The following is a 24083-nucleotide window of genomic DNA, read 5'->3' as shown; positions in this document are numbered from 1 at the left end:
GGCACTGAAATTTGGCTTGACTAAATAATTTTTCAGCTAACTCTGCGAAATTGCATAGTTAGGCAAGAGCAGTTGCTGCCTCCTTGCAGGACCTACAGTATGGCTGGCTGTGATGAATGACCAAATACAACATGTGACTGAATCATTTATTGCTCTGTCTACTATTCAGCTTCTAATTTGGTTTTAGCAGAATGCAGTTATTCAGAATTGGGTCAAATATTACAACTAAAAGCAGCCTTTGTTACTTCATGGGGCCTGAACTCCAATGCCACTACCTCATTGGAGGGGAAGGGCTTAAGCCTACTTTCCTGATACTCCAAAGACTGCCGTAGCATACCACTCTTTCATTTTTGTTTGTGTCATTGAACCACTTTGCAGGAAGGCATGGAATGCTATAGAATGGAATATATAGCTAGATTACAGTTTGTGACATTCATGAAGTTATTGATTTAGTTTAATAGCTATACAGTGCTATGTCGCTCTATTTACCATGGTGACTTCAGCGAGTGTGGTGATTAGTGCTGTTAAATGCTTGGATAGATAGGCCCCATTCCATCTTTCAGGAGCACATAAATCCTCTGCAACATCTCCCAGTCACAGGTTGCTGAGATGTGAATGTCGACATTGGTTAGGGGTTTTTTTTGTTTTTTTTTTAAACTCTAATTTGCTACTCTTCATTGAATATTTAATTTACTTTTCTTTTTACAGGGAATGTTTATGCATAGAAATGACCCAAAGGACACTGCTTCTGTAGTGCTCACTGAGGATGAAAGTGAATAGAAATGCTCCTCCAAGAGTAAGTGACATGCAACTAAAATTCCAGGAGTACTTCACCTGTCAGACAGGTGGAATAAGTGGTAATTGTTGTACTTTTGGCCAGGGCTGTGCTTTACAGTGTACATTGGGAGTGAAATTCCCTCCTGCACAGAAAGCTAGTACAACCTCTATGCAATACTTAAATCCCACTTAATGGATACTTAAATCAGTCAAAATACTTCTTTGATACTTAACTCAGCCAAAATAGGGTTTAAATGAGATTTAATAGCATACAGGCCTTTTGCTGGACCCTCTGAATAGGAGTCCAACTGAACCCTTATTGTCCAACTGAACTTGGATAGTTGACATAGGTTGAAGTGTTATTCATCAGCTTGGAAGGAAAACTCATTAATAGAGAGAGACTGCTTGAAGAACTGAGTAAATTCTGAGGTGACTATCTATTGCTGGAAGAGCACAACTGCCTCACTGAGCACATCTGGAAAGTACTTCCAGCTGTCAGTCAGATCAGTGTGCTCTCCGGGGTGGCAGTGCTGTGCAAGGCAACAATGCATTTTGAGATCATCATAGCTGTGCTCACAAACCTAGTGCATTCTTAAAAAAAACTTCTCCCTCTTTTTCTAATAAAATGGCACATTGATCTGTATTGTTTCTTTGAATTATAGGGAAGTGCTTAAATAAAATGCAGCAACAAAATATACATTACTTCATTTTAAATTCATCCAGAGAAGGAAATATGACGCATTTACACTACGTGTACACATGACTTCCAAGTTGCAGACTGCACGTACAGCTAATAATCAAGTGTTACAGCCACTGAGGAAACGAAAGCTGTAGCTAAAGTTGCAGGTAAACTTAGATGATAACCCCCGATTTCACTCATTATATGTAGAAAATATTCTCATTTGCCTCTGAAACTTTGCATCCTTGGTGCCAGCCCAAAGGTAATTTTTTTTGTGCATCCCTGAGTGCCTAAGGGTAGCAGTTCCAACCACTCCCATGCCAGACACATTCCTCCTACAGACAGTTTGCAAAGGGGTATTCAGGAGACAACCTATAGCTGTCTTCCTCTCTCCTGAGCTGCGGGACTTCTCCCCCTCAGGTCCAGAGCTTTTAGAGCCCCTTTATGCTGCTCAGTCCCATGGACTTGTAGTATGGAGACAGGGGTGGGGATGATGACATAAGCTCTATTTAAAATTTAAAAAAGGGAAACAAACCGAGCAATAATTCAGATGCACAAAATAGGAAAAACAGAAATCAAGAAAGAGGTTTTATTTTTTTATTGAAAATGTAAAAATCATGTGAATCATGTACAGTATTTTCTCATAAGGAAAATTTTAGTTGTTTCATAATGTTTCACAAAATTGTAAAACTTTTTTTTGTATAAAGACTTTCATAAAACAAAGATGAAACGAAAGCAGTATCACAAAGCTATCTTCTAAGTCATCAACAAAGAACTGGAAAATGTTTAACAGATTACGCATACAAATGGCAGGAAAAAGGACTCTTCCATTTGTAGAACTGCAAAGAGGACAGACAAAGGCATAAAGAGGCATGGGTCTTTTGCTGAAAACATTTAAAATCAAGTGACATGTTAAAACAGTACAGACGTGGTTTCATAGGATGGTACAAATTCTAGAACTTGTGTTTCTCTAAACTACCTCAAACAGTGCAACAGTGAGTGATTCAGTGTAAATCTCTACAGTGTTTCATTGATTCAATACTTGTGTTCAAGTATGTGTTCATGAGCACGATCAAAATCCCTAGTTCGCTATTTTGATTTTTTTTGTTCATCATAGGTTATATGTTACAGTAGATTCTCTCCTACAGTATGTCTCTAAACCAAAGAGAAACTGATTTCACAATACATTCTGTAATAACCTGTTCAACAATGTTAGCTTAGGCACCTCAACATCTGTTGCAAAATAAACAAGGTCATTCTGACTCTGAATGCCAAAAAATTAAAATAAAAAAAAAATTGGCTTTATTTCCAAATACAGCAAAACTATTCAGCTAAATTAAAATAAATTCAAGATAATATGAGGGCTTTTTTGGCAACAGAGAGATGACCCTACTGAACATAAACATTTAAAATACTATTTTTAAAAAAATTCTGATATATGTATCCAAAATTGTTCATATAAAAATTATGAAAACCTCAGAGAATAAAACACAAAGGCTGTCTAACCAAAACAATAAAGTATGTTTGGCAGGCAAAAATAAATTAAATTTGATTAAATTATATGTAATCTGATAATATTTGGTCTGAAGAAGCGTGTGTGTGTGTGTGTGTGTATAAATAATGAGATTGCAAAGAGCTGAGAGCCAGCCAGCCTGACAGAGGTCAACTCTTTTGTTGCATTTTTTGCGCATAAAAGTCCCTGCATGTGTCACAGCAACGTTGATACCACCTCATGTCCTGACAGAGGTTCTTCTCTCGTATCACTCTGCAGTATACAGGCCACTGGTCTCCTAGGCACTTGAATGTTAAAGCAGCTGTGAAACAACAAACAAAAAACACAACTATATATCTATACACTCAAATAGTTCATTTGATACCTAAGGCAGAGTATAACATTCATTCATTCTATTATTACCTATTACTAAATTTGTTAGTAAAGAATCAGATAGCAGAGGTGTTCTTAAGGGTGTCTAAGGACTTCTGACACAACGGACCTCCCTGCTAGTGACTCCATTGGTCAGGAACCAAGAAGTGGACTGGGTGAGAGCAGAGGCAGGAGTAACTGATAAGGAAGTGGCCAGCAGGCATGGAAAGAGGGCGCTGGTGTACTTTGGAGGGAGGCAGCAGAGAGGAAAGGAAGCTGGGAGGGCACTGGGGCTCTGTTGGTCGGAAGGAATGGGTAGGGTGAAGCTAGTTTATTTTTCAACAGAGGAAAAAATCCTATCTTGGTGACATGCTGCCAATATTTTAACAATTAGAATTTTTGAGGGCCAGCTAAGTAGACTGACAGTTTCCCTTTCACGAATGCCATACACTTATAAGAAGGCACAATTTCAAGCTAATAGTTGCAAAAGTATAAATAAAGCAAATACCTTTTATCGAGAAAAATGGCCACTGCAATACATTTGTATTGACTATCCACAGAGAGAGAGAGAGATTTCAGGAATAGGATGGTATACTCGGTCAGACAGGATCATATCATATCTTCATTACTGCAATCTCCTCCTCTCTGGCTTGGACAACTGCAACCTTGCCCCTCAAGTCCATTCAAAATGATGTTGCTAAGATTATTTTCCTGCTCATCGCTCTGGTCATATCACCCTCTTTGAGTCCCCCCCTCTCTACTGTGTGAAACACAAGCTTCTCTTCTTTACCTTTAAGACCCTTCATGGCTTAGCCCCACCCTACCTAGCTTTTCCATTAACACATTATGGTGCTGACTACTGCCTTCACTCTGCCAATGTTTCCACCATTCAAAACCATTCTATCTCAAAAACCTTTGCACTTACTCCCTCACAACTGCGTATGCACGCCTCATCAATATCTAAAAAGCCACTAACTCATTCTCCTTAAAAATCCTTCCTTAAGACTCATCTCTCCGTGATGCGTACACAACTCTGTCAGCTGATAATGATCAGGCAGGTAGTGAGCTCTGACTACTCCTTACCCTACAAAACATGCTCAAAGCACTGTTGACTCACCCATACTCCCTCCTCTCCTGTTTGTTTGGTCCACCTGTTTCATCCAGAATGTTGTAACCAAGACTGTAAGCTCTATGAGGCAGGACCTGACCTTTTACCTCACATCTGTATAGTGCCTAACATAATGAGACCCTGATCCCTAATTGGAGCCTATAGTGGGAAGGCCACTTACTGAGCACAACCTCAAAGTCAGGGGTCACTTTGCAGGCCCTCCCATCCCTCAGGGTCCTAGAGCCCAGTCTGCAGCCCAAGCCCAGAAATCTACACAGCTGGGGGTTTTTCTTTGTTGTGTAGACATACCCACAGAGCTCTTGCTCTATCCCTGTCTACTCCACCTTTCTGACTGGAGCCCGAGCCCGAGCCCGAGCCCGAGCCCAAGCCCTGGCCCTGGCCTCGTTCTGTTAGCCACACCCTGCAGTTTCCTGCTGATATTTATGAGGAATTCCCTGATCCAACCCAGGTGTGCCTCTTTACTAATGCGAGTTGGCTAGCCTCAGCCCTGCAGCCCTTAAGGGGCAAGCTACCCTGTTACAGGGCCTCCAAACACTATTAAAATACAAATATATAATAAATATAACTAAATGCGCAAATAACACTAGAATAGAAAAACAGTTAGCGGGGCATTATAGATGGACCTAGTCCAAAAAAACACTAAATTAGGTATTTTTTGAGATAACAAGGTTAGGCTCAAATTAGATAAGATCTATGTAGCTCTCCTTTCATGTGAGGGGGAGGGGGGGAAGAGGAGAACAGAAACCAGAACAGATGTCAAAAGCTATATCTAAAGAAGCATGGGTGCCTATACTGCCTAGTAACAATATGACTGGAAGCCCAAATGGCAGATGCACTCAAGGCAAGCATTGCCTCTATGCATCTGGTGGAATGGGCCCTAACTCCTATTGGATAAGGTCGACTTTGAGATTACAAACATGAGTGCTACATCTTCTGATCTACTCAGATAACTCAGCCTTATGGGCCTCACTCCCTCCCTTTGGTCCTTCAAGTAAAGTAAATAAATTTCAAATCAGCCTGAAATTTCTATGTTGTATATTTATGTAAAGTAGAACTTTGTGGCCTGTCTCACATCTGAGGCAGGGAGATGCCTCTGTCTCAATGGATGGAAAATGTGCTCTGATGCTGGTGGAAGTCACTTGGGCAATTGTGCACAAAGAGAGATAAAACATGAAGGACACCTTTGTCCTTATGAAATACTATATAAGGAGGTCTGTAAGCCTCAGCTGTCATTTCAGTCATTCAGCAAGCTGAGAAATGGCCACTACACAAAATGTTATAAGGGTTCCAACTTCAAAGGGGAACACCCTTCATTAGCTCAAAGGGAGGATTACAGAAAGTTTGTGACATTAGATTTGCTTTCCATTCAGGAATAATCTATTTGACAGGAGGGTTTATCCTAACAAGGGCTCGGAAAAAATCATTGGGAAAAGGTGTCCTATAGCAGATCTTTGAATATATCCCAATCATGCTCAATGCTCAGACTGACATTCTAAGGAGCTGATGGTGAGAACCTCATGAAAACTCCATTAGGGATTTTACCTGGAGGATAATTGGTAGGGTTAACAGATCTCTCTCTACACCATTAGTAGAATTTCTTCCAGACTCTCTAATAGGAAACAGAATTTGAGAAACTTTTGGATTTTAAAAGGGTCCCAATGAGTTTGTCTGATCCCTTTATGTTGAAGTTTTAATCTCTGATGTTTACACAATCATGGACAGATGTAGTGATCTGGGTGAAAGACTGGCAGAAGGAACGATTTGTACAAGCTCCAAGTGGCCTTCTTGGTCCTTTAAGGACCATGAGAATGTTGTTTGGAAAACTTTGCCGAACTAAACTTTATATATTTTCTCAACTCTATAAAAATGTGTGGTGCAATTAACCAGAAAAATAACCAGTTTGAAATAAATTTCTAACACCAACATAAAGACATTTACATTTTGATGTTTAGTAACAATAAGGAGATGGAATACCACATCATGTCCCCTTCATGGATACCAGTGTGCTTTACAAACATTTATGAATTAAGTTTCATAAAACCCCTGCAAACTATTTTTATCTGCAATTTACATATGGGGAAACTAAGCCACAGAGATGTTAAAATGACATGCCTAAAGTGACACATAATTCTACAAGAGATATAAAGATAGGATCTAGATCTCCTTAATCACAGGACCATATTTTCCTTCATAAGGAAAGACAGAAAAAGATAACTTCTGCACTGTCATATTTTTTTTTTCAGCTTACCTAACCTGGGTGATGTGATTGTGTTTACATTAATTTTCTCATTGCAGGGTTGAAGATGGCACGGTCTGTATGCTGCAGGCTTTTCTGAGGAAAAACATTCATTGCCATGCCTTCCTGTGATCTTGTGCATGCACTGGATTACTCGAGACTGCATTCCTTTGCCACAGGTAATGGAACACTACAACAGATGGAAGAAAGGCATGTGTCAGAATTCTGTTTTTTCCTGTAAAAACTTGGAGTGAAATCCTGACTCACCCGAAGTCAGTAGAAGTTTTGACCTCAGCGGGGTTAGAATTTCAGGCAGATTCATAGTTTCATAAATTAAAATTGATTTAAAACAAGTAAACTAGAAAATATGGTTGTGTCTAATACTTACGGCAGCAATTCCCAATTTATGGATTATAGCTCTTCCCCCAAAAATCTATAAAACCTTGCCAGGGTTGGGTATTGGTTCCATCTACCTGTTACAATCAGCAACGCACACATCTTGAAGCACCAGTGGTGAAAAAGCAAAGCAAAGGAAGCCTGTGAGCTCCAAGGCCTTCTCTCCCATCCCTATTTCTGAATTTACCCTCAGGAGGCAACAAAAAGAGGACAGGTGGAGCAACAGAATATGCTCACAGAAACTGGAGAAAAGGAGTAGTGAACGATGAAGAGCCTGCCATATTCCCAACCCCACTGCTAAATTGCTCCCCTCACTGAGCAGAGTGAATGCCAATTCTTTTTAAGTCTGTTTCTCTTCATGTTTTCTTCAAGGACCCATCAACCTGATCTGCTTCTTCTCAGTTCCTGCAAGGATTAAGGCACCCCAATAGATTTTTTTATTCCCTCCCACACCCAAGGGATCCAAAGGGAAAGTGTGAAGAGGAACAGAGAAAAGAGAAAAGGGGAGAGAAATAGAGAGAGGAGAGAAGGTTTTGTGGGAAGATGCTGAGGAATAAGGGAGAGATTCAGAAGGGAAGGAGAGATCTAGAACAGCAGTAGCAAGAAAATAAGAATGAAAAATGGAACTCAAACCCCACTAAAATACACAGAAAAAGAGAAGAGAAACAGAAGAAGCTGGGTCAGGGAGAAAGAATAGGCAAACAACAGGAGAGATGTGGCAACCATATATACGGCACAAACTCACAATCAGAGGAGACTCCAACCCAAAAAGAGAGGGAATCAAGGACTTAAGAGCTCCATCTACACTAAATGTAGCATGCCTTTGCATGTGTATAATCCTGCAACAGGCCATAGGGAAGTTCTCACATCTACTGAGACAAATCTCCATGGGCATAATATGGAATCTATGGAACTGGTGCCAATAGAACATAACTATGGCTGTAGATGGACAACTTATATACTCTTCAACTGGTACCTGTATTGTAGGAAGTCATTCCTTTGAGCCAAGATATGTAACAGTAAAGCAAACATCACAGGTGCTCTGCATGAAGGTAATTTCATGTAGCAACCTATACTATACTGTACAATTGTACACTCACTTGGTAAATGAGTTATAGTTAGAGACTGTAAGACCAGAAAGGACCATCAGATCATCTAGTCTGACCTCCTGTATATCACAGGCCACCAACCAATTAAGCAACAAACCTTTGGGTCCTAATCAAGACTGGGCACAACCACAGCAAAGAGAGCCTGAACAGTTGTTCTCTCTCTGATGCCCACCAGAACCATGTTATACACTGAGTGTGATTAAAAACAAGAATAGATGACTTCTAGCACAGATAGGCAGCAGACAGACATTATTCAGCACAGTGGAATGTGACTATTACGATCCCAAACCTGAACATATCCTTTAGCAACGTGCTGGCCAGATCAAGTAAAAATCATGTGATACAGCATAGACTTTTCATGCTGATGGGCTGTGGACCTGTTAATTTGCCACCTCATGGATGTCCCTGATTGATCATGCTCAACTGAGTTAGCCTGACATTATATTAGCGTGGACCACTTTCTACATTTGGGGAGAAATAGATGTGCCAGCTGGTGGTGGAGTCGGGGGACCTTTGCCAAAACACTTATCTTGAATTCCATAGGAAGCATGGAGAAAACATTTCAGGCTTTAGAATCAAGATTAGGCTCCATGGCAGCTAAACAGCGATATAGGTGTAATCTTATCAAAATGACATGATGCATGCAAGTACATTACACCACACAATCAAACTTGCATGAAGAACTGACTGTGCAGTCAGAACCCAATCAGCCTTGCCATCTTACTGTTGCCAAGGCGAATGGTGTCAGAAAAAATAGTATAGTAACAGTAGCGTTCTTTTTCCATAAAAAATGATTGTGAAATAAAATCCTGGAAGGCAAACTAGGGCAGTGCCCCACAGATGCACATGAAATCTAATCTGAACTTGTGAAACACACCCTTCCTCCTTTGCTGACTTTATGTTCACAGAATCTCATGAGACATACGTACATTAATTATCTAGTCACATATGTGCTATTGTTTTAAGTGTAATTTCATAGCAAAATAATTATATAGTGTTGCCATTTGTTCCCCCTCTGCTAGATCTAGATTATGAAGTATATTTCAAGTATAGTCCATTTTTTGCAGTTGTTTACTTTATTAAATGTTTGCAACAGAAAATCACTTGATATCACTATGGATGTAGAAGCCCTCTACACCAATATTCCACACAAAGATGGACTACAAGCTGTCAGGAACAGTATCCCCGATAATGTCACGGTAAACCTGGTGGCTGAACTTTGTGACTTTGTCCTCACCCATAACTATTTCACATTTGGGGACAATGTATATCTTCAAATCAGTGGCACTGCTGTGGGTACCCGCATGGCCCCACAGTATGCCAACATTTTTATGGCTGACTTAGAATAACGCTTCCTCAGCTCTCGTCCCCTAATGCCCCTATTCTACCCACGCTAAATTGATGACATCTTCATCATCTGGACCCATGGAAAAGAAGCCCTTGAGGAATTCCACCATGATTTCAACGATTTCCATCCCACCATCAACACTTCCTGGACACTACAGTGCTAATAAGCGATGGTCACATAAACACCACCCTATACCGGAAACCTACTGACCGCTATGCCTAGCTACGTGCCTCCAGCTTTCATCCAGACCACACCACACGATCCATTGTCTACAGCCACGCTCTCCGATACAACCACATTTGCTCCAACCCCTCAGACAGAAACAAACACCTACAAGACCTCTATCAAGCATTCTTACAACTACAATACCAGCCTGCTGAAGTGAAAGAACAGAGTGACAGAGCCAGAAGAGTACCCAGAAGTCACCTACTACAGGACAGGCCCAACAAAGAAAATAACAGAATGCCACTAGCCATCACCTTAAGCCCCCAACTAAAACCTCTCCAATGCATCATCAAGGATCTACAACCTATCCTGAAGGCGACCCATTACTCTCACAAATCTTGGGAGACAGGCCAGTCCTTGCTTACAGACAGCCCACCAGCAACCACACACCACACAACCTAAACACTAACCCAGGAACCTATCCTTGCAACAAAGCCCGTTGCCAACTGTGTCCACATATCTATTCAGGGGACACCATCATAGGGCCTAATCACATCAGCCACACTATCAGAGGCTCGTTCACCTGCACATCTACCAATGTGATATATGCCATCATGTGCCAGCAATGCCCCTCTGCCATGTATATTGGCCAAACTGGACAGTCTCTACATAAAAGAATAAATGGACACAAATCAGACGTCAAGAATTATAACATTCAAAAACCAGTCGGAGAACACTTCAATCTCTTTGGTCCCTTGATTACAGACCTAAAAGTGGCAATTCTTCAACAAAAAAATTTCAAAAACAGACTCCAACGAGAGACTGCTGAATTGGAATTAATTTGCAAACTGGACATCATTAACTTAGGCTTGAATAAAGACTGGGAGTGGATGTGTCATTACACAAAGTAAAACTATTTCCCCATGTTTATTTCCCCCCCTCCCCCTGCCACACTGTTCCTCACATGTTCTTGTCAACTGCTGGAAATGGCCCACCTTAATTATCACTACAAAAGGTTTGGGGTTTTTTGTTTGTTTGTTTTTCTTCGCACCCCCCCACCCCTGCTGGTAATAGCTCACCTTACTTGATCACTCTCATTACAGTGTGTATAGTAACACCCATTGTTTCATGTTCTCTGTGTATATAAAATCTCCCCACTGTATTTTCCACTGCATGCATCTGATGAAGTGAGCTGTAGCTCACGAAAGCTTATGCTCAAATAAATTTGTTAGTCTCTAAGGTGCCACAAGTACTCCTTTTCTTTTTATGTTTCTCTTGTAAATGGATGCCAGGGGCTCCGGTACCTTGTGTTCATGTAGATAAAAGACACACATGACCTGTACAACATTTTTATTGAAATCTTAATTTCTTGAACAAGTTACTATGTGTTTCAGATACCATATTTGACATGCCCTGAAATATGTCTCCTAACTAGAGATGGACTCAAACCAACCCCCTGGATCTATCAACTCCAGTCTTTGGAGCAGAAATCCAAACTTGGTGGCTTGAGCTCAACTGTACTGATGATGCACCTGACACTGCCTTGCACTTTTTGCAGTCATGTACAGGCATAAAAACTGAGTGGACAACAGGACTATTCTGATTTGGTACACTAGGCAGAGCTGTAAATTACTTCACAAGATGCAAGGCAGTGGAAAATCAGACACAACAAATTTAGATATGACAAATATATACTTTATTGAGACATCATTCAAGTTAGCAACATAGCATAGTTCTCTATTTCTGCAGGCCTGTTTGCTATGATAAAGAAGGTACAATAGTATTCTGAAAAATGAGGGAAATATGTGGATTTTGTGTTTTGTTTTATAAATAGCATTTGCAGCTATGTGATATTAACTTGCCTGTCTGAGTAGAGATAAATCAAAGGAGGCTGTAAGGGGCAAGCCCAGAGGAAACAACAAAAAATGGCAAAGATAAGATAATATAAAGAGTGCAAAGAGTCCTTAAGGGAAACAACAGGGAAGCTATTAACTAGGGAATGTACCCCTATGTGGCTTCAGTTGGGCTAGCAAAATTTATTCTCCCAAATCCAAACCTAGGATCACAGAGGACAGTAAAAACTTAAAGATGCCGGTCTATGGAAGAGGCAGGGATGAATCGGCTGTTAGTAGTGGGTGATCGATCTATTAGGGATAGATGCAATAAATCGATTCCCAAACATGCTCCCCATCAACTCCGGAACTCCAGCTCGCGAGAAGCGGAGTCGACAGGGGAGCGGCAGCGGTCGACTCGCTGCCGTCCTCATGGCCAGGTAAGTTGACCGAAGATACACCGACTTCAGCTACGCTATCCGCGTAGCTGAAGTTGTGTATCTTAGGTCGACCCCCCACCAGTGTAGACCAGGGCTAACAGAGGAAAACACAGAGAGAATGCTGCAGCAGTGCAGGCTGTTTCCCACCCAAGAGATGACAGTAAATGTATAAACGGGACTTACCAAAGCTTGGAAGAAGAGATTAAGGGGAGATATGAATATAGACCTTTTATTTTGTTTACCCTTTGCTTTCCATGCTATGTACCTGTGGATGAATGAATAATTATTTGTTTTGAAGGAGCTACTTTTGAGTTACTCAATCAGCCACTGTCACAGGCTGCTAGAAGAAAAGGCCTTAAAGGTGCTATCACCATTGGGCCTGTCCTGTAAACATAGTTAGGAAGTAGAGGGCTGCCACCCAGATATCCAATTCCAGAGTGGCTGAACCTCAGGTTTCCACTAGGGCTGTCAATTAATTGCAATTAATTCACGCGATTAACTCAAAAATATTAATCACGATTAAAAAAATTAACTGTGATTAATTGCAGTTTTAGTCACACTGTTAAGCAATAGACTATGAATTGAAATTTATTGAATATTTTGGATGCTTTTCTACATTTTCAAATATATTGAATTCAATTACAACACAGAATACAAAGTGTACTTTGCTCACTTTACATAATTTTTATTACAAATATTTGCACTGTAAAATGATAAACAAAAGAAATAGTATTTTTCAATTCACCTCATACAATACCGTAATGCAGTCTCTTTATCATTAAATTTCAACTTACAAATGGAGATTTTTTTTTAACGTAACTGCACTCAAAAACAAAACAATGTAAAACTTTAGAGCGTACAAGTCCAGGCTACTTCTTGTTCAGCCAGTCCTAAGACAAACAACTTTGTTTACATTTATGGGAGGTAATGCTGCCAGCTTCTTATTTACAATGTCACCTGAAAGTGAGAACAGGAGTTAACACTTTTGTAGCCGGCATTGCAAGGCATTTAAATGCCAGAAATGCTAAACATTTGTATATCAGTCACCGTTGCAGAGGACATGCTTCCATGCTGATGATGCTCGTTAAAAAAATAATGTGTTAATTAAGTTTGTGACGGAATTCTTTGGGAGAGAATTGTATGTCTCCTGTTCTGTTTAACCCACTTTCTGCCATATATTTCATGTTATAGCAGTCTCAAGAAAGCAGTCATCATCAAGAAGATGATGACCCAACACATCTTTGTATTAAGAACACTTTCACTGCAGATTTGACAAAATGCAAAGAAGGTAACAAAGTAAGATTTCTAAAAATAGCTACTGCATTCAACCCAAGATTTAAGAATCTGAAGTGCCTTCCAAAATCTGAGAGGGACTAGATGTGGTTCATGCTTTCAGAAGTCTTAAAAGAGCAACACTCCAATGCGGAAATTATAGAACCTGAACCGCCAAAAAAGAAAATCAAACTTATGCTTGTGACATCTGACTCAGATGATGAAAATGAACATGCATCAGTCCACACTACTTTGGATCATTATCGAGCAGAACCTGTCATCAGCATGGATGTATGTCCTCTGGAATGGTGGTTGAAGCAGGAAGGGACATATGAATTTTTAGGACAATTTGGCAGGTAAATATCTTGTGACGCTGGTTATAATGGTGCCATGTGAACACCTGTTCTCAATTTCAGGTGACATTGTAAACAAGAAGCAGGCAACATTATCTCCTGCAAATGTAAACAAACTTGTTTATCTGAGCAATTGGCTGAACAAGAATTAGGACTGAATGGACTTGTAGGCTCTAAAGTTTTACTTTGTTTTGGTTTTGAGTGCAGTTATGTAACAAAAAAACTACATAAAAGTTGCACTTTTACGATAAAGAGATTGCACTACAGTACTTGCAATGGGGGAATTGAAAAATATTATTTCTTTTGTTTTTTACAGTGCAAATATTTGTAATAAAAATAAACATAAACTGAGTACTGTACACTTTGTATTCTGTGTTGTAATTGAAATCAATATATTTGAAAATGTAGAAAACATTCCAAAATATTTAAATAAATGTTATTCTATTATTGTTTACCAACGCAATTAACGGAAGGGAGTTCTGAACCTTAGCTTTCACTTTCCCGTATGACAGTGGTACCTCTGTGTTTTAGCTGCAGTTGTTGCATCCTTGAGGTATTCCTGCCATACCCAGGAATGCCTGAGCCAGATGAGAAAGAAGAGAACTCAGTATGACATGTTTAGCAAGAACCTGTAAGCCAGTTCTACATCAGACCTTGAACAGAGGGCCTGGAGGATTAGTTCTGCAAACCGTATGAAGAAAGAAGGCAGACAGGAGAAAGGCCTAAGAGTCTGAGAGGGAGATGCGGGGATAGGGGGATAGCAGTAGATCTTGACGTTAGTAAGGGTTTTGTTACAATCTTGCATGACCTTCTCATAAACAAACTAGGAAAATGCAACCTAGATGGAGCTACTATAAGGTGGGTGCAAAACTGATTGGAAAACTGTTCCCAGAAAGCAGTTATCACTGGTTCACAGTCATGCTGGAAGGGCATAACAAGTGGAGTCAGTTCTGGGTCTGGTTCTGTTCAATATCTTCATCAATGATTTAGATAGTGGCATCGAGAGTATGCTTATAAAGTTTGCAGACGAGACCACGCTTGGAGGGGTTGTGAGTGCTTTGGAGGAGAGGATTAAAATTATTTAAAGAAGATCCTACTTATGACTATCAATATCTTCCATGCTAATTTGTTAGGCAATGAATTTAATCAGAAAATCTATGCAGTCAAAATCACTTATGAAATAATTAAACTAATTATACATAAAACTTAGTAAAGTGTGGCGGTTCAGCAGGTGTCCTCTGTAAATCCTAATTTAATTTCACCCTACTCTTCATTACTATGTACTGGGGAATGCTCTCTCACGAATTTTTTTTCCGCCAAAAAAGAATGTCACACTTGCACACACTGTAGTTCATTTTTGTGGTGTTCTAGTTATTTCTTACTTCTGACTGTTCAGGTGACCTACATTTTGAGGCCATGTAGCTGATTAGCAAAAATTCCCGTAGGACAACTGTGTTTGTAGGTTTAGACTAAATGTTCTAATATGCAGCCAGAGTTTTTTTATGTGGCTGTTAATCTGGCAGTTTTGGACACAGTCCTAAAGGTACTGTAAAACCATTCAAGCTGCAAGTCATGTAAAACATTCCTGTTAAAGCCTCTACAAAAAAAATCCTGGATAAATATAGTGAAAAGCTATTTTTAAAGTTTTTTTGCATGAAAACTACACATTCTATATGAATACTGGCCTACCTTTGAACTTCTTTTAAATATAATTTCAGGGACTGAAATCTAGCCGTTAAATATAACAATCCTTACACTTGGCATGCACAAGGATTACCCGAGATTCCTTCTTTCTGTTCCCTGCCAAAGATATATATTTTGGAGAGAATACATATTCCTATGGCCAACAGCTGAGAAAGGTGCTGTAATGCCTTAGTTGTTTCCAGCTGGCTTCAGTAAGAAGTAGGAATTCCTAAATTAAGGGAAAAATTGTAACTGGCAGTCAGTAACGGTCAAAATGTGTCTCTCAGCCAAAATAATAGGCAATCATTACAGGATCTGATACAATCTACAATAAGAAGCGCCAATCTGTGACAATGTTAACAGAATTGACTTGGACAATTTGTCTTCAAGAATAAATAGATTACTCAGAAAGGCGTTTTACAAGTCTAAGTAACATTTGAACCGGAGAGAGATGTTCTTATAAGGAAACTCAATGATGAGTTCTGGAAATTACTAGCACAGCATTCCTAATCATTTATGTATAGGTTTGTCAGTTCCAGCATTCAAGCAGTTTCAAACTTTTAATAAAGTGAGTGTGAAACAGCATACTGAAGAATCAAAAACTGATAACAGTGCATAAGGTTTGAAGGTTTGCAATATTTTTTGTTCACTTTGTATTTTTAATGTAGTTTGATTTTGAGGACTGTTAATAGATCATACAGTGTACTTGTTTGTATAAGTGGTTTTGTTTAAATGAGGTTAAAAATATCCACAAAAGTTGTTCATCAAGCTATTCGGCTTTTGCTATAGCTGTTTACGTCCCAAACTATATCTACTTTATTTGTACCAATATTTGTGTATCAGTTAATCGCAAGGAAGAGGGAATAATGAATCCAAATATATGATGCAGTCTGAGTTCCTTCATGCCTCATTTGCAGGAAGATCTTTGCCACACTCAGTTGTAACACACCCATCACCTCAGTATCAAGATGCCAAGTTTAGCTGTGAAAGTTTAGCTGTGAAAATCCTGTTTTGGCCCCTTCCTATTTTTAACCACTTTTACTTGGATTTTTTCGTGTTTCCTTTCCCTTTTTTGTACCTTTTTCACTGTATTTCCTGTTTTTCATTAGTGCAAGACGACTGCTGCAGAGAAGTGTCTTCTGTATTGTAGCCAGACTTTGGGCTCCATCTTATCTTGGTAAGTAACACTATAGATGCAGCCTATCATGGAGTAACCCTCAGCCCCTGCTTTTGAGAGTTTGAATCTGGGCTCCATCAGTGTTAACATTCCCAAGGAGAAAAGCTGTTTTAGTTGTTTGTGGATAAAAAGTTGGCCTTTAAAACAGACAAGCACTATTCCACTAAGGGCTTTAAATATTAGGACCAGTACTTGGAACTGTCTTTGGTACCCCGTGGAAACCCAGTGGAGAGTATGATATGTTTGTTATGTTTTTCTTGTTCAAGAGCCATGCTGCTGTATTCTGCATAAGCTGGAGCTTCATTGTGTAATGTAACATTATTCAGTCCGAAACAGAGTGAATTACAGTAATCAGCTAGGAGGTATAGATCTCAGTAGCTAGGATCTCATGTGAAAGGTACTCTCCTGGCAAGATGAAAGTGAAAGCCATTTTTGGCATTATTGTTATGTGCAGTATCTAGAAATGAGTTCAATAGGATCCTGAAGCTTTGCACTTTCTTGATAATCAGAGGATGGAAGAGCTCAAAACAGGTGTAAGGTCAATAGCCTTGCTAGTTCATTAACGTTTCCCTCTTCACACCCAAATCACCTTCATCTTCCTTAGGGAGAGGGGTTAGGGGTTCTTCATTCCCTGGATCCCCTAAAATGAGCCAGGTTAGCAAAACAGGAGAATGCCCCCTCAGTACACTGCCCCCAACCACCATTCTCACCCAAGCCTTTCTTCCTGTAGACCGCCTGAGATCTAGATTCCAGGAGTGTAAGAGAAGAAGACGGGGACAAAAACTCTTAGGACCAAGGGCTTTCTTTTGGCCTTATTTATGTTATGTTTACACACTTTGCTTTCTTGTTGATTTCATTTCAGCCACTGCTTCTTGGGTCAAGGAGTGACCCAGGCTGTTCAAACTACGACTTTGCCCAAGGTGGTATTCCTGGCTGCTGACATGTGGTACCAGAAATGGGATTTTTAGTCCCTGAAAGGGCAGAAATAAACAAACAAAAATCCCAATAGAAATGAATCAGCTCCTGCGGTGGTTAGCCTATTTGTAATCACAGCAAGAGTTGTGACTACAGCAGCTGTTCAAGCAGATGACAATGCACTAAAAGTTACTATAATATATAACTGTCCTGCTGACTTTAAAAAGCTGCTCAAATCCCTCAATGTCAGGAGACAAACCTCCCGAGATTCAGGGAATGCCCTTGGCCCTGATGCTTCTTAAGATGATGGCAGATGATGACACAGACTCCTTCCACATAACCTTTGAGAAAGTAGCAACAGCATCACAATGGCCTCTAGAGAAATGGGCCATCAGGCTAGCTGTCTTGCTGAAGAGGGGAAGGTCAGGCAACGTACCAAGGTCTTGATGGAATGGCTGCCCATTCATCTTGCCCAAGATTAAACTGATTAAGCTATATTGGATTGATTAGGCATAACCTACCGTCAGCACTTCCAGATGAGAGTACAATCCCAAGGCCAGGCCTCAAATGGTGGCCCAGAAGCTGAAGGGCTTCTGCTGGTACTGATTAAAGCTGGAAACTGGACAAGACCCCAGGCTGTGGAGCTGATCATCCTCAAGCAGTTCATACAGATTCTCCTAATGGTTAAGATTGGGTCTGCAGACACCAACTGGAAAAGCTGTAGGAAGCTACCGGCCTCGTGGAGGACTCCTTGACTGGTCAAGCTGCTGAGATGCCAATGGAGAGGAACCATAGACCACTATGAACAGCAAGGAGGAGAAATGTGTGTCCAGGGAGAGAAGGGAATTACATTGGATGAGTCCCAAGAAGGCCTTAGCACATGCCTGGGCATCAGAAAGAGCCCAAAGTCTGTGACCCTCCTAAGGCCCTCCCAGTTAACAGATGGATATCCCCAATCATGTAACAAGACCTTTGCTAGCCACCTGCCCAAGCACAGGGATACCCAAAATCTTCACAGGAAGAGATCAACCAAAGTAGCAGGCTGTGACAGGATGCAGTTGTCTGTTTCTCCTGTGTCCAACTGGGGCATATGTACATGGAGTACCCATACAAGGAATGTGTTTTTGGTCAATTGTATGGCAGAAAATAGGGCCTGGAGAAGGGGCCCAGGAAAACTTATCGTATGGTAAAAATCAATGAGAAGGAAACTCTGGCCCTTGTAGACTCTGGTGCTGTCCAGACATTCATCTGAGAACTAGTGGAAGCAGAGTGGCGACCTACAATAGGAGAAATTTGTACCCACTGCATCCACAGGTATATCAGACACTATCCAAGCACCACAGTGCAACTGAATGTTGTGGGATACAAGAGCCTCTGAAGGTGTGTGTGTCCCCCAAGACCTACCCTTTCTGGTAATATGAGGATGAGATTGGCTATGCTTTCCTGAGCTGCTGTTGAAGCTTCCTACAAGCTGTTGAAGCTTCCTATGTAAATTACCCCTGAGGATGCTAGCCTGTGGGATAACATGGGGACCCTTTTTTCTAGATATTTTTCTACTGATTCTGGAACAAGAAATCTTGGCAGGAGAGGGGTATAGAAAGAAAGGAACGACAAGAAGTGAATAAAGCCACTGCAGTCATAGGTGTAGCAGAGCAATCAGACCCAGGAACTCGCCAAATCAGAGAAGAGGACTATGGGAAACATTCTCCACAAGCTTGGTGGGAGACCCCCCATGCCATAGTTAAACCCTGAGATGCTGATTGTCTTCTCAGACTTTTGACTGGAATAAAAAACTGACCAGACCTTGGGCCGACTACATTAGCAGATGGCTGTGATTAACAATGAGGAAGTAGAACTCCAGAGGTCATGGCAATATCCATATTTTGCCCTCAAGACAGACCTTTTATACTAGGTAGATCAAGACCAGCAGATGAAGGAGGTTCAAACACAATTCCTGGTGCCTACAATATATCGCTGTAAACTCCTTCACTTGGTATAATCCATACCCTGTAAAGGTCATTGGGGAAAATTACAAAACTAGGTCCAGAATTTTGGCACTTTTTTGTGGCCCAGTATACACAAAGAGACCAAAGATTTCTGCGCCTTCTGCCCTGAATGCCAACTAATGGTTTCCAAAGGTATCCCCAGGGCTCCACTAGACATGCCTCAGCACTGCTCTTGCTAATGAGGATGAGAGCTTGAGGTTTCAAGGGAGCAACAACTCGCTTTCAGACTGCCAGAGGAGCCAGCATTAGGCTGTCTCTGAGCTAGTTAAAGCCTTCTGGATTACAAGGGAAGAAGATGGGGACAAAAGCCCTGAGGACGAAGGGCTTTCTTTTGGTCTCATTTACGTTATGTTTATTGACTGCCTTTTTGTTGATTTAACTTAAACCACCACTGTCTGTGTCAAGGACCGACCCAGGCTGTTCAAACTCGGACTTTGCCCAAGGCAGTATCCTTGTCCACTGAAAAATACCCTCTTTTGCCTCACATACTCATATCTGACAAAGTTTTGAGGAACCCTGTTTAATTAATGAATACAATGGTTATATAAATTACAAAACTGAATCATGTAACATACTGTATTTTAGCCAAATGAAATACACCTAATTCTGAGATATACTTTGTGTGACAAAAAAATATAGGCCCTAGCTGGTGACAACATTTTACTGGGTAATTTGTATTGGAAGAAAACCTTTGGCTCACTGGGATCATTAGCTAGATCTCTGAGTCTAATACAGCATTAAAACAACAACTATCATGTTCCAAAAATATGACAGTCCAATAAATAACTAGTAGGATATCTGTACAGAATATAGAAGGACAATTATATTTCAAACTATAGTCAATACAAAATAAAGTTAATCTGACGTTTCTATCTCTAACACATTCACCTTAAGATAAACCATATTGTAATAAATATCTTTAAATTCTCATACACTAATGAAGGGGTTTCTGCTGCTTCTGCTTTACTGCAAGCAAAAGTCTGTGTTGATTATACAGGCATTTCTACTTAGATCAGTAACACAGAGGCCAATCACTCCTGTCAATGTCAATTTTAAAAAGTGACAAACTTTAGTAGAGAAAATGGAAGCCAAACTACATAGTTTAAAGTTTCAAGCTAAGGTTAGAACTCAGGATGCGGCTCTAGCAGACTGGAAGGGACAGTGTAGGACATTTGTAAAATTGCCCTGTGATTCAAAATTTTATATATATATAAAATGATAATAAGCTCATATATACTACTATTTACATGTTGAAAAAAGATACATTTTTAAAGATCTTCTACAGAATATTTTTATAATTTCTCAATTATTTTTCAGTATCCACTCTTATTCTCCTTTTACTAGAGGTGAGTAAAAAATACACAGTACCTTCATGTATCTCAGAACCCCTATTCCTTGCGTGATCTTTTCATGGTCTCACGTGGTTTCAGCTGTCATCTTTATGCTGATAACTCAGAAGTTTACCTTTTCACTCCTGCCCTGTTTACCAAGATACTATTCTGTATTTCAGCCTGTCTCCCTTACATGACTGAAGTGAATTCAAACTCCATTGCAAGGATCATCCTTTTTTGCCTGTTCTGACCATGTCACCCCTTCTTCGACTTTCTCCACTCGTTATCTCTTTTCCATTAAATTAAGTTCAAGCATCTTTTCTAACCTTTACAGATCTGCCTCTTTGTACTTATCTGCTCTCCTTTCCTTTTGCATTGCCCTGCCTCTTCTCCATGACCACCCATTTGCCCACTTCTCCCATGGCTGTCTTTGCACCTTTTTTGATGCTGCCCCCACACACATGCTCTTCCCAAATTGATCTATTGCCAGTAACCTGTCCTCCTTCAAATCCCTCTTTGATGCCCACTTTCATGAAGCCTATAAGAGAGAACAGACAGAGTCAGAGACACCTGTACTTAAGGGTTTTTTCACTATTTTAAAAAAATATATAAAATGTATACAAAGGGTATATATTTGATTGACTCCTTCTCCCCCACTCTTAGTATGTCACTTGTCATCAGCGGTTCTCAAACTTCATTGCACCGTGACCCTCTTCTGACAACAAAAATTACTACATGACCCCAGGAAGGGGGACCGATTACTGAGCTTGCCCAAGCCCCACTGCCCTGGGTGGGGGCAAAGCTGAAGCACAAAGGCTTCTGCCCTGGGTGGGGGAAATGTAACCTTAGCCCTGGGTGGTGAGGCTTGGGCTTCAGTCCTGGGTGGTAGAGCTTGGGCTGCAGACTTGCTGGGGCCCAGGCTAACACCAGCCTTGGTGACCCCATTAAAATGGAGTCACAACCCACTTTGAGGTCCTGACCCATAGTTTGAGAACCCCTGTCTTAGATGATAAACCCCTTGGGTCAGAGACTGTGTCTTCCTGTGTGTTTGTACAGTTTGGAGCACAATGGGTTGCCCATCCAGATTGGAACCTTGGGACTCTCTCACAACAAAAATACATAACAATAAAAACCATTCTCCTTACAGATCCAACCGTTTTGATAGACAACACAGAGCTATGTCCAATTGTTACTTTTGGATACTATTTTGTCATTCCTGAAAGCCTCAATTTCACTGAGAAGACTTCTAGCAATAATAGAACACCACATGGTAGCTCCCAGGGTGGTTTACTAAGATGAAACTATCAAAATATCCTACTTATACCTGTGATTCTATGCACATATAATATGAAATGGGCACACACTTTTAAAATCCTATATAGTTCATCTGTGTGCTGTAGATGTCTCTCTCTCTCTCTCTTTCTTGTTTTGTAACCCAACGTTACACTACATTTATTCTAGGCAGAAACTAACAAAGTAGTTTTGAACTGATCCATAAAAAAGCTTTGTCTAAAACAAATTATGCTAATGTACAGGATAAGATGAAAATGAACAAACAACTCCCCCTTTTATTTGATTGTATGGACATTTGGTGATTTATTTGCTTATTCATCATTTCTGAAAATAAAGACATACCTCATTTGTTGGAAACTAACTGTATAATTCAGTTAACATAAAAGTTATTAAAATGATGCAAGGGTTATTTTGACTTCTATTATTTCACAAAAGTCACATAAGATCTTTCTCCATAAATCTAGTAATAATGTCATATTTTGATATGTGGCCAGCACTGTTCTGTTCCCAGAATTTAAAAGAACTAATAATTCTGGATTAGGAACCAAAGAACTAAACAAGGCTAATTATTTTCTCAGTACAACTAATCTCCTAAATAATATCAAAAGCCCCATAGTTTCTCTTTATATTTCAATTGAAGGAGAGTAAACTATTTGCATTTATTTGATAAAGAAGCACTCTGCACAGTTTAAAGGCTGAATTTCCTAGGTTCTTGAACAGGTAGCAAAAACAATGCACTTCTCTTTCACTCTTCCCCCTCTGTACCAAGAACTGTTTCACACACCAAGTATGAAGGCAGTAGATGTCAAGACTGAATGTTTTTTGACTCTACAAAGGTTTAAACATTAAAAGACAACTGGCCAAATCTGGGCCCATTTTACAAGGCAGCAGAGGATGTAGCATCCCTACATTGTTGTATAAACTGGCTGCATGCTGAGAGTGGGCCCTCCTCTCTGCCAGTGATGCCAGCCTTGACTGCCTACTTGTCTGCTGCTTGTGGGAACAGGAGGTTTGTGCACCTCCTTCTAACAAGCCTTCACCGATCCTAGTCACATCTCTCCTTCCAGCTCAGGCCATGGTAGTTGCAGTACTAGTCTACATGGGCCATTGTAGCAGGGAAATAGGGCAATTCCTGGTTTCTACATTTTTTTCCAGGTCCTGGGGAGATCACCTGGTGGTCTCTTGCCCCCTCACATCCCCAGGGAAGACATGGAACAAAGAGACAATCTGTGGCTCAATGAGCCCTATCAACTCTGCACTACTGACAGCAATGTTTTGGAGTTCTCAACTGGAAGATCACTCCATGGGTTATTCTGCCTGCTCAGTCTTTCCCCAGCCAATTCTTAGTTAACTGAGAATGAACTTGTTCTCACATGGATTTCCAGAAGGCACTACACATACACAGTGATATACATATCAGTTGAAATGGACTGAGCCATGGACTTCATCCATGGTAGTGGGTTGCAGTTGGATGACTACATAAAAACTCAGGTGCAGTTTGGAGTTCACTGTGGTAGCTTAACCAAATGAGTTCCTTATCTCCCCCCTCCCCAAACCTTCTTCTTTCTTCTTCTTTTTGATCACTCTTGACAAAACCACTAACATCCCAGTCACTCTGGCCCATCACCTTGGTGCTATATTGGACTCATCACTTTGCTTTTCCCAATACAACCATACTATTTACAAATCTTGCAGCTTCTCCCTTGTCAACATCACTAATCCATCTTTTTCTCTCCATTCCTATGGTGAAATATCTAGTTTAGGCCCTCATTATATCCCACCTTGATTATTACAGTGCCTCCCTTCCATCCTTACAAACTGCTGCGGCTAAATTCATCTTCCTTGCCCATTGGTTTGGTCACAGAATTCCCCTTTGAGTCCCTCCATTGGATTCCCATAGAATTTTGTAACAAACTTAAGCTTCTTGTCACTACAGTTACTCCTCACTTAAAGTCGTCCCAGTTAACGTTGTTTCGTTGCTGATCAATTAGAGAACACGCTCATTTAAAGTTGCACAATGTTCCCATTGTTTGGCAGCTGCCTGCTTTGTCCACTGCTTGCAGAAAGAGCAGCCCGTT

General features: G+C 40.4%; 1 protein-coding gene across 1 annotated transcript in view; it reads right to left on the bottom strand.

Moving 5' to 3' along the window:
* Positions 1 to 3040: 3040 nt before the first annotated feature.
* ADAMTS19 (ADAM metallopeptidase with thrombospondin type 1 motif 19) overlaps positions 3041 to 24083 on the bottom strand; it is a 271324-nt gene continuing 250281 nt past the window's right edge. The window contains exons 22-23 of the mRNA XM_074953075.1: positions 6698 to 6875; positions 3041 to 3270 (exon numbers count right to left, since the gene is read on the bottom strand). Coding sequence (XP_074809176.1) covers positions 3119 to 3270; positions 6698 to 6875 — 330 coding nt within the window. The 3' untranslated portion in view covers positions 3041 to 3118. The remainder of the gene's footprint in view (positions 3271 to 6697; positions 6876 to 24083) is intronic.

This window comes from Natator depressus, chromosome 5, assembly GCF_965152275.1.
Source record: "Natator depressus isolate rNatDep1 chromosome 5, rNatDep2.hap1, whole genome shotgun sequence".
Taxonomy (NCBI): Eukaryota; Metazoa; Chordata; order Testudines; family Cheloniidae; genus Natator; species Natator depressus.
The sequence above is the reverse complement of the archived record's forward strand: the minus strand, read 5'-3'. Positions and strand labels throughout refer to the sequence as shown.